Source organism: Echinops telfairi, unplaced genomic scaffold (genome assembly GCF_000313985.2).
Source record: "Echinops telfairi isolate 266 unplaced genomic scaffold, ASM31398v2 ScPeMD7_7469;HRSCAF=8507_1, whole genome shotgun sequence".
NCBI classification, from domain to species: Eukaryota; Metazoa; Chordata; class Mammalia; order Afrosoricida; family Tenrecidae; genus Echinops; species Echinops telfairi.
The window spans coordinates 109,720,919-109,731,939 of NW_022111373.1; the positions used below are offsets into that span (position 1 = coordinate 109,720,919).

The 11,021-nt window shown below is 44.2% G+C and overlaps 1 protein-coding gene across 1 annotated transcript in view; it reads left to right on the forward strand.

The window, feature by feature from the left end:
- MROH2B (maestro heat like repeat family member 2B) overlaps window positions 1–10,813 on the forward strand; it is a 95,396-nt gene extending 84,583 nt beyond the window's left edge. Inside the window, exons 34-41 of the mRNA XM_013008393.2 lie at window positions 27–165; window positions 952–1,098; window positions 1,360–1,542; window positions 5,127–5,282; window positions 5,629–5,763; window positions 6,786–6,888; window positions 10,169–10,234; window positions 10,707–10,813. Of these exons, the coding sequence (XP_012863847.2) occupies window positions 27–165; window positions 952–1,098; window positions 1,360–1,542; window positions 5,127–5,282; window positions 5,629–5,763; window positions 6,786–6,888; window positions 10,169–10,234; window positions 10,707–10,813 (1,036 nt within the window). The remainder of the gene's footprint in view (window positions 1–26; window positions 166–951; window positions 1,099–1,359; window positions 1,543–5,126; window positions 5,283–5,628; window positions 5,764–6,785; window positions 6,889–10,168; window positions 10,235–10,706) is intronic.
- The last annotated feature ends 208 nt before the right edge of the window (window positions 10,814–11,021 follow it).

Genomic DNA, 11,021 nt, shown 5'->3' on the forward strand with positions numbered 1-11,021 from the left:
GGGGGGGGGCGGGGAGGTCTCTGCTAAAACCGGGGCCTCTCACTCCTTAGGAGCATGGCAATGTGGCAGCATGGAGTCATACTGGAAATCATGGATCACCTGATTCTGTCTCTCACCTCTTCCTCGGAGAGCTACCGGACGACAGGCACTGCGTTCTTCTCTGAGGCAAGGGGCACCAGCCCTCTCAGCAGACTCTCTCAGGCCCCTCGCATAGATTCCCCAACTTATGTGGCTTACCACTCTCTTTTCAGAAAAGAGAAAATATATACTACTCAGCACCCCCCAACCCCCGTCCCCTGATCCTGGCAAGTAGAAACGTTTGTGCTATACCCCATAATCCAGGGTAAAGTGTAGGCACCTGCTTTCGCAGCTGCCCCTCTGATCCTCCCAGCGTTCAGAGGGTGCTATCACCCACTTTGGGAAACACTGCCTTAAGGCAGTTCTCTTGGGGTCAAGAACTCTGTGAGAGGGACCGTCGAGGGGAGCTCTGCTGGTGGAAGGAACCCAGCTGCTTCCAGAAATAGAGCCTCAAAGCAGAAAGGGGAAGAGCACCCCTCCATCTCTTCCTGCTTTCTGGTCTGCTCTGCAGAAATCAGCCTTCCTGCACAGAGAAGGGCCGAAAACAGATCTGGGCAGGCAAACGCCAAGAGTGACCCAACAAGCCTATTATTGTCCCCCTCAAACCCTGGGATGAAAACGATCCCAACATATCCAGCAAGGAACATCACCGGTGGTCCTTATTTTACCTGTCCCATCTGTCCATTTAGACTAGATGGTGCTGCGCTCAGCACGCCCTCTTAACCTTGAACTGTGGGCCGCTCCCATCTAGAGCGGAGCTTCTCCCTGTCTTAGGCTTTCCCCTGCTCTTTAACTAGAGCTATCGATTCCTTTGGCGCTGTCCTGAAGGGAGGCCACTCCCTTAACTAAGGGGGAGGAGTGTGTCGGTTTCAGCTCATGAAGGAGCCCATCCTTTGGAAGCACGGGAATCTCCGCGACGTGCTGGTCTTGATGGATCAGAGTGCCTGGGACTCCAACGCTATCCTGAGGCAGATGGCCATCCGAGGCCTGGGCAACACCGCGTTAGGATCCCCGCACAAGGTACAAGGAGTTCGTGAGAAGGCGGTTCATTTAAGTTGAGCTTTGAAAAATTAATTTTAGCTGCAATAGTCATTTACTAAGGGGCACACTGCAGTTGCATTAGGATGAAAGGAACGTCTGAATGAACTGCTCAAGTGGTGGCACTTGGGCGGACGTAAATCTGTTAGGACAGGATTGTTGTCGCCTGGTTTGGGAACCCCCACCCTACCCCAGAATACATTGAAGCACGCTGGTGTTTAAGAGCTTGTTCTTCCAACGCAGGTGAAGAAGCACAAGCAGATCATGTTAGAATCCATCATCAGAGGCCTGTATCACCTCGCCCGGACGGAAGTCGTCTGTGAAAGCTTGAAGGCTCTGAGAAAGATCCTGGAGTTGCTCACAGACCGCGATGTGAGCTTCTACTTCAAAGAAATAGTCCTGCAAACAAGAACTTTCTTTGAGGATGTAAGTCAGCCCATCCAAGAGTCCTCTCGCCCCAAAGGACATTTGTGAACAGAAAGAGGTTCACAGCAGTGCCTATAGCAGCCAATGCCCGGGTCCCAAACCACATGCCTTGGCCGGCTACAGAGGTCACCCGCAGACAATTTCTGTACAGGCCCTTGGCTACCTGTGTCTCTCTGCCTGAGGAGACTGGGAGGTCTGGGCATCAGAGTGGTCTGAGCAGCAGGGACTAGAAGAGTGGGGAAGCGAATGGCTGGGTAGCATTGAGGAAGCCAAGAGGAGCAGTTGATAATGAATCCCCCAGGTTCCCATGACTCAGGTCTGATTTTCACTTACCCAAAAGGTAACCCACACATTAACAGGCCCTTCCTTCGCTTTCCTCCATGCCCTACCACAACCCTAATCTTCTAGCATGCTTCCTGGTCTTTCCTTGCAAAAATATGGTTGCTATTGTTGTTATTAGGTGTCGTCCATCTGTTAGAGCCCACACTAAGCCTGTGTCCAAGAATGAAAGACTGCCGAGCCCTGCACCATCCTTTAAACGGTCCCTGTGTTTGAGCTTTGTTGCAGGCCCTGTGTCAATTCTTCTGGTTCAGGGCCTTCCTCTTTCACACTAACCCTGTACTCAGCATGAAGTCCTTCTGAAGGACTGGCTCCTCTTCGTAGCATATCCAAAGTATGTACGACCAGCCTCACCATCCTTGTTTGTAAGGAGATTTCTGGCTACTTAATACCATAATTCAAAGACATCAATTCTTCAGTCTTTCGTAGTCTTTTCCAAATTTCACGTGTATTTGAGGCAAATTGAAATGCCATGGCTTGGGTCAGGGCACCTAAGTCTTCAACATACCATCATGTTTTTTCAGCCCTTTAATGAAACCTTTCGCAGCATATATTGTTGTTGTTGTTTGTTGTTGTTGTTGTTGTTGTTGTTAGGTGCCATCAAGACCATTTCAACTCATAGCCATCCTGTGCACAACAGAATGAGACACTGCTGGCCCTGCGCCATCCTCGGTATTTTGTTACATCTGAGCCCATCATCGCAGTCATGGTGCTAGTCCACCTTGTTGAGGGTCTTCCTCTCTTTTGGTGACCGTCTACTTTACCTAGCATGCGATCCTTCTCCAGCAGCTACGCTGTCCTGATAATATGTCCAAAGCACACGAGATGAGACAGAATCTTGCTGTCCTTCTTTCTAAGAATCATGCTGGCTATACTTCTTCTGAGACAGACCTGTTTGGTCTCCTGGTACTCCTTGGTCCTTTCAATATCCTTTACCAGCACAGTCAGTCAAATGCATCGATGTCTCTTCAGTCTTCCTTAGTCAACGTCCGATGTTCACGTGCATGTGAGGCCGTGGAAATATCGTACCCGGGATCAGGCACATTGTCTGATAAAAGTGACACTTTCATCCTTCAACACATCAAAGAAATCGTGTGCACAAATTTTCCCAGTATAATCTGGCATTTGATTTCATGAGCATTGATCATGGACATAAGCAAAATTAAATCACTGATCACGTCGATATTTTCTCCATTTATCATAATGCTGCTCATTGGTCCAGTTTTGAGGACTTTTCTCTTTTTTATGTTGAGACGTCACCCATACTGCCATATGTAGTCTCTAATCTTCATCAGTAAGTGCTTCCACTTGCCATCACTTTCAGCACAAAAGGTGGTCAACGGCATTTCGAACTTGTCCATGACTCCTCCTTCCGTTCTGATGCTGTGTTCTGCCTATGGTCCAGCTTCACAGGCTGTTGGCTCAGCATACAAATGGAAGGAGTACTATGAGACAATGCATGTTTTCCTAATTTTCAAGCATGCATATCCCCTTGTTGTGTTCCAATGGCTGCCTCTTCTATGTGCAGATTCCTCATGAGCACGGTGAAGTGTTCTGGAGTTCCCATTCTTCTCAATGTTATCCATCATTTGTTATAGCACATACAGTGGAATGCCTTCCTGGAGGAATGTAATTACACAATTATCATTCCTGTACACTCTGCTTTCAGCCACAACCCTCTTATATCAGCAATGATACCCCTTACCCCACATTCTCTTCTGAAGGCGCTGCTCTAACTGTTGTCACTTATCTTCAGAAATTTTTATTTGCCTATGATATGAATTATATTATTTGGCAATTCCCACCTTTCATTAGATAGATCACCTTCTCTTTGGAACAGACATAAATATAAATCTCTGCCAGTTGGTTGACCAACTGACCAAATTAATTGGCATCACCTCTTCATCTAGTCCAAGGTCCTAATTTTAAAAAGAAAAGAAAAACCATCCAGTAACCCTAGGTAGAGTAGGGAAGGGTCATTTTCCTTTATACCTTCTAGGAAACTAGATTTTATTATCTATTTCTGGTTTACATTGAAATCAATGTGGAATTCACTTAACATGTCAAACTATAATCGAGCATTTGATAGTCTAACCTTGTTTCTTCACAGGTGGCTGTCAGGGGAAATAAGTTACTGCCAGTTGCTCTTTCCAGGACATCCTCCGTCCTCACTAAGCGTTTATTGCATTACCAGTTTACCTGCTGGTCTCCAGACTAGCAAGTCTTCATTTCCCGCATTATGCCTCATAAACCTAATTTTTCTGCCCTTTAAATATTCTACAGCTAGTGATTGATTTAGACATCTAAATTAAGGCTCAGTAGTTCTGAATGGAATATAAAGAAAAATTACCACTCAATTCTAACCGTTTTAAAAATGTATTCACCCAATAGCTTGTTCTGTTTTTGTTTTTTGTCCCTTTCTTCCTGAGTAGCAAATCGTTAAACACTTTGAACTCCAGATTGGTGCTTGTGCTGTTAGCCCGTGAGTGGCACAAGAGCTTCATTCTCAGCTAGGAACTAAATGGTTGGCACCTTGAACACACCAAGTGACCCAGTGGTCTACTTGCACCTCGATTACCGCCAAGAACACAATGTGGAGACAGTTCCCCTCTATAGCACCTTGGGCGCTGTGAGTTGGAATTGACTTGAAGGCAAGAGTCAATGCTCTGGGTTTGCATTTTTTTTTCTCCCTTCCCTCCTTCCTTTCAACGGGCCAGCCTAAATCTGGTCTTTGGAAGTCACTTTGTGCTTATTTTCAACCACACATTTCAATTTGTCAATATCATTTTTGGGCGGAGCTGGTGGGGGGGTGTTAAAAAAATCCTCACTGCCATCAAGTCAATTTTTACTTATAGCAACCTGATAGGACAAGGCAAAATGCCCCTGTGGGCTTGTGAGGCTGTAAATCTTGACAGGAGTAGAAAGCGTCATCTTTCTCAACTGGTGGTTTCAAACTGCTAGCCTTGCGGTCAATAGGCCGATTCATAGATTCCTAGCCCACTACACCACCAGCACTCTCAGACCCTAGGCACTTGGTTCTTTAAATTTGGATTAGTTGGGACAAAGCTTCTAGAAAAGGAAGTGGAATGTTGATTATGGTCTGTATCAAGAGTGCCCTCCAAGAGGACCCTCATGCCACAGTTCCTGCTTTGCTTTGCTGAAGCCAGGCAAGATGGAGTGGGGCCAGGTGGGCTGGCCTGGCCAGTGAGGGCCCGCTTTCCCATACATTGCATCTGCTGTAACAGGAGCAAGATGATGTGAGGCTGACTGCCATCTGCTTATTTGAGAATCTGGCTTCACTAACTGGAAGAAGGTGGAAGATTTTTTATGTTGAAGAAATAAAAAAGAGCATGATTTCCTTCCTTCTCCACCTCTGGGATCCCAACCCCAAGATTGGAACTGTAAGTGGCCCCCTATGGACACCTCCCTCTCCTTGTTTTTCCTATAATTGAGAAGCCCTGATGAGATGAACTGAAAGACCAAATCTGAGTTAAAACTCCGACGTGAACTTGAAAACAGTTTCTCCAACTGTGGGCTCTCTCTGGCCATCTCTTTCTGGTCTTGCTCATCCGTTCTTGAATCTGAGAAAATGTCAAGAGTGATTAGAGGGTCTTTCAGTCTACTGACCCTTACTGCTTCCATTTTCCAGTGCTAGTCATCATTTTCCCTCCCGGAAAGGGGCTCCCAGCAGCATGCATAGCCACCCACACACACTGAAAATAAAAATTAAAAATCTCTGTTTCCTAGGCTTGCCGTGATGTCTTGATTGTCTGCATTCCTTTTCTGGGCCTTCAAGAACTCTGTGGAGTGTTAGACCACCTCCTTGATGGCCAGGATCTACCAAGGGTCAGGGACTTCTATCGGCAATTCTGTGTGAAACTGGTGAGTGAAATAGATACTGCCTCCAAAAAGAGGCAATATGCCTCCAAATGCTCGCTCCACAGCAGTAGGGCAATCTATGTAAGAGGAAATCTCTGTCCAGGGTCAGAAGTCTTATTCTGCCACATTACCTTCTGCTCCTTCCCCAAGTCCTAACTGAGATGTGTGCTGCTAGACGCTGGAAACTCGTGATGAGTTGCTTAAGCCCCAGTGCCTTACTCTTCAAATACATTTAGATCATTCGTAAAATGAGGAATGCCCATAAGGTCCCTCCCGATAAAAGCTGTGTGAGTGTTCACTGACCATTCGGAAATGCTCCATTTGGAAGTCTCTACAGCAGCTGTTCTCAACCTGTGGGTCAAGACCCCTTTGGGGATTCGAACAACCCTTTCACAGGAGTCACCTAAGATGATCGGAAAACACATATTTCTGATGGTCTTAGGAACCAAGAGCTCGCTATTCTATCCGTCACCAGGCAGGTCCGCCCACATGAAGATATGCTCACATACGAGTACCTGGCATGATGACATCATCGCACCAACCCCATCATATACACCCCGTACAAATACAGGTGTATGTGACAGGGTTGGCACTATAATGTACTTATGCGGGCCAGTCACTCATGTGTAGAGAGCAGCTACTGTGCAGAGAGCAGCTACTGTGTAGAAAGCAGCTACTGTGTTGAAAGCATCAGTATTGGAGGTAAAACGATACTTCATGAATTATAATTACTGGGTAAATGCTTTAATTAATGCTTTAATCACTATGCTTTAATTATGTTCAATTTGTAACCATGAAAATACATCCTGCATATCAGATATTTGCATTATGATTCATAGCAGTAGCAAAATTACAGTTAAGAAGTAGCAACAAAAATAATTTTATGGTTTGGGGGGTGGTCACCACAGCATGAGGAACAAAGGGTCACACCATTTGGAAGGTTGAGAACCACTGCTCTACAGGATGTTTAATTTCATGAAGTGCCAATTTCCAGCTGCGCTCAATGTAATACATATCTCTTCCAGGCAAAGAGAAACCAGGAAATTCTGTGGATCCTCCATACACACTCGTTCACTTTCTTCAGCAGCCATTGGGAGATGATCAGGAGCGCAGCTGTCAAGCTCACAGGTGAGGAAGCATCCCCATTGCCTACTCAGTTATGTCCTCTATTTACCATCTAGGTTGGTTTCGATTGGAAGCACCTCCACTGCAAACATTGGTTCAAGCAGAAGCTAAATTAAGAGATGGCCAGAAGGAATTTACGTCTTACAATCTCTTCCCTCAATGGAGCCTATTTTCTTGTGCAAAATGAAAATATATGACTTTTTCTGACTTCCCAACACTCACTCACCCCCAATCAGGTCAAGCTCCTTCATGGGCTCTTCATGCTTGTCATGGTCTACAGTCTCTACTGTAAGCCTACTGCCCCTGCCCAATTTCCTTCCTTCATCTCATCCCTTTTCATAGCTCATACTCAATCTTCAATGCTAAGTCTAAGCTCAGAGTTTTAGCAGCAACATTATATAAATTGGAAGCATGCTGGTGTGGGGGCCAACCAACCTTGGTTCTACTATGTGATTCAGGATAATTCATTTTTGCCTCTGTCAAATCTATTAAAGCGAAAAATAAGGTATTCTCTGAGATTACTCCAATTTTGAAGTTCTAATCCTTATCATGAAGTTTGTTGCACCAAATCTGGGCCCAGTGAACTGTGCCACTTGTTTGGCCACCTTTAAGAATAAGGCCTTTTCTTTCTTTTAAAAATAATTTTATTGGCATGTAATTCACATATCATACAATTTAATCATTCATTCTTATTAAGGAGAGTTTTGAAGCCATTACCGCAGTCAACTTCAGAACATCCCTTCTTGTATCCATTGTTGTCAGCTCCCCATTGCCCCCTAATCTTCCCTGCCATTCTCCTAGGGGATTACTAATCCAGTTACTGTTTCTATAGCTTTACCTGTCCTGAATGTCATATACGGCAAAATCATACAAAACACAAACAAAAAATCAACAATAATTACAATCAAAACAAAGAACAACCTCAGTCAAAAAGAAAGCAGAAGATTATTAAAAACTCAAACAACCTTAATGTGAGTCAAAAGGGAGATCAAACGTGTTACATTTTAAGCTAACTGCATCTGCTATAATAGACTGTACAATTCTCTCTGTCTGACAGCAAGTTTATTCACATATCTGGACTATGGCCAGAGAGAGGATTAATCCAGGTGTGGACCCTGAAAATGAAATTTGGACTTCCACAGCCTTTTGCAAACCAGGTGTTCAGAATTTAAGCTTTGATACCATCCCCTCCTTCAGATTTGGGTTTTATTATCTAAAATCCTTGGATCACACAGACTTGTGTGCTTCTTCCATGTGGATTTAGCTGACTCACTTTGATGGCTGCTTGTTTTAAGAGTGGGTAGGTTTGAAGAGTGGATTTTCTTGACATATTTGAACGGAATTACTGAGCGGAATTACTGAAATGTGTATGATGGGCAAACATAACTGTGGAATAGGAAAGGAAAATAACAATAAATATAATAATAAATATGCATATCTAACAAGGAACAGATTGACTTTGGGCTTCTATTTAAATCTTCCACCGATACAAGAACAGTTTGTTCCAATAATGTGGCACAGTGTGATAATCACCTTCCTAACATAATCGCTGAAGACAAAATAGATGCATAAGCAAATGTGGTAAAAGAAGCTGATAGTGCCTGGCTATCAAAACATATGGTGTCTGGGTTTTAAAGGCTTATAACTAAACAAGTAGCCATCTAACAGAGAAGCAACAAAGCCCACATGGAAAAATCACACCAGCCTTTTTGATTATGAGGTTTCAATTGAAAGAGGTATCAGAAGTTCAAAAACACACAACCAACTTGACGTGGCATGGATGCAATGGAGACCCAAAACTCACCTGCCAGGTAATTGGAAAGTCCCTCTCAGAAGGGTCACATGCATCATCAGAACGAAAAATCTTACCATAGTGAATTATGGGGGGAGTGCGGAGTGGAGACCCAAAGCCCATTAGTAGGCCACTGGAGATCCCCTTGCAGAGGGGTCTTGGGGAGGAGACGAGCCAGTCAGGGAGCGATGCAGCAACGATGGAAAATACAACTTTCCTCTGGTTCCTAAATGCTTCCTCCCTGCCCCCACTATCATGATCCGAATTCTACCTTGCAAGTCTGGCTAGACCAAAGGATGTACAGTGGTACAGATGGGAGCTGGAAATACAGGGAATCCAGGGCGGATGATCCCTTCAGGACCAGTAGTGTGAGTGGTGATACTGGGAGGGTAGAGGGAGAGTGGGTTGAAAAGAGGGAACCAATTATAAGGAACCATATATGACCTCCTCCCTGGGGGATGGACAATAGAAAAGTGGGTGAAGGGAGACGTCGGACAGGGCAAGATATGACAAAACAATAATTTATAAATTATCAAGGGCTCATGAGGGAGAGGGGAGCGGGGAGAGAGGGGAAAAATGAGGACCTAATGATGGGGGCTTAAATGGAGAGGAAATCTTTTGAGAATGATGAGGGCAATGAATGTACAAATGTGCTTTACACAATTGATGTGTGTATGGATTGTGATAAGAGTTGTATGAGCCCCTAATAAAACGATTAAAAAAAAGAACAAGAAGGGTCACATGGAAGGGTGATAAATCCAGGGTGCAGTATGACACTGATGAACCACATAATTATCTGCTAGTTCATTAACATTTCCTCCCCTTATTATTAAGGTGGCTATTTGTTTTACTTCATTAATTGTTAGATTTGTGTATGTTCATTTGTATATTTAAGATTGCTCAGTCCGTGAAAGTCAAGACAGATAACCCTCCAGAAACAGTAACAGGAGTAATGGTCCCCTGAGGGTATGGGAAGGGGGAGGGTATGAAGGGAAGGGGGAGCTGATAGCATTGATGATTGCTTAATTCCACTCGATGGAATTGAACAAAAGAATTTTATGTGAATGGATATATTGGATTGTGTAATATATATCAATAAATCTATTTTTTTAAGATAAGCCTTTAAGACCAGACCCCAAGCTCTACTCTGGAGACTAGGGATTTGTTATTGGATCATTTATTGTAAACTTTTTGAAGACAGAAATAATAGTATATCTTACTCTACCTTGAACCATACCCTTGGTACCCTGAGAACAAGTGGCACCTCCTGGGAGGACATCGTTTAAGCTTTCCCAAGAACACCTTCAGTAAGAGAGTGACCACTTCCAGGCACCGTGCTACTAGAGGTCATCCTGATATCATCGTTGGAGGAACTCAGACCATTTTCTCATCTAATCGATTAAAGCTCATCTTCGTTTTGTGGATGCACAGTCAGACCTGACCTAATGTTCATGGGCTCTTATAATGCAACTTCCTCTCTTGTTTCTTTAGATTCCATCATTCTCAATTTGACCAGTCAATATGTGGAGTTATTAGACCAAGAACAGCTGACCACAAGTAAGTGCAAACCCTCACCTCTATCCAGTTTAGTGTCGTATTTTCAGGGAAAGAGAAACTATTGCTGCTCCAAGTGACATGTTAACCAAGAAATTGAAAGTCTTGGTACTTCATTGATTATTGTTACTGCCCCTCACTGGACACTGAGAATTCTCCAGGGTCTAAGGTACCTCCCGCCTCCATCTCTCTGCAGGCATCATTACTTTCTAATTGTCTGTAAATCTACTGAGAACAAGACCAGGTTTTCTCATGTTCAAAGTTCAAAGGAGTTTCTCAACCAACCCGAAATTTTCTTTTGAGTGGGTGGGAGGGGAGTAAATGTGAACATCAGGGACTGAACCCCCCTTGGGTTGAACCTCAATAGGGAGCCATGCAGAATTATGTATGTAGGTTGGGGTTTGGCTAACGTTTCTCTTCCTGATGGGCACTGACTTTCCTCATTCAAAGGATTTGACTATTCTTTTCATTTCAGGGCTCCAGGCACTCCGTCAAGACCCTTGTATTAGTGTCCAGCGAGCAGCCGAAGCTGCTTTGCAGACCCTCCTGAGAAGGTGTAAAGAAATAAGCATCCCTCAGTAAACCATCAGGAAATAAACCACTAGGCTTTTTTTAAAATGTACGCTTGTCTTCATCCAAACCTGCTCAGACTTTGAGCATCTTGGAGAAAGAATTGACAGCAAATATGGGGGTCTTCAAAGGGCAACAGACTCTTAACTTTCCCAATACTCCCAGATGGTTTCCATTAGCAAAATAAACCCCACAATTTACTTGCATCCAGGATAACCTG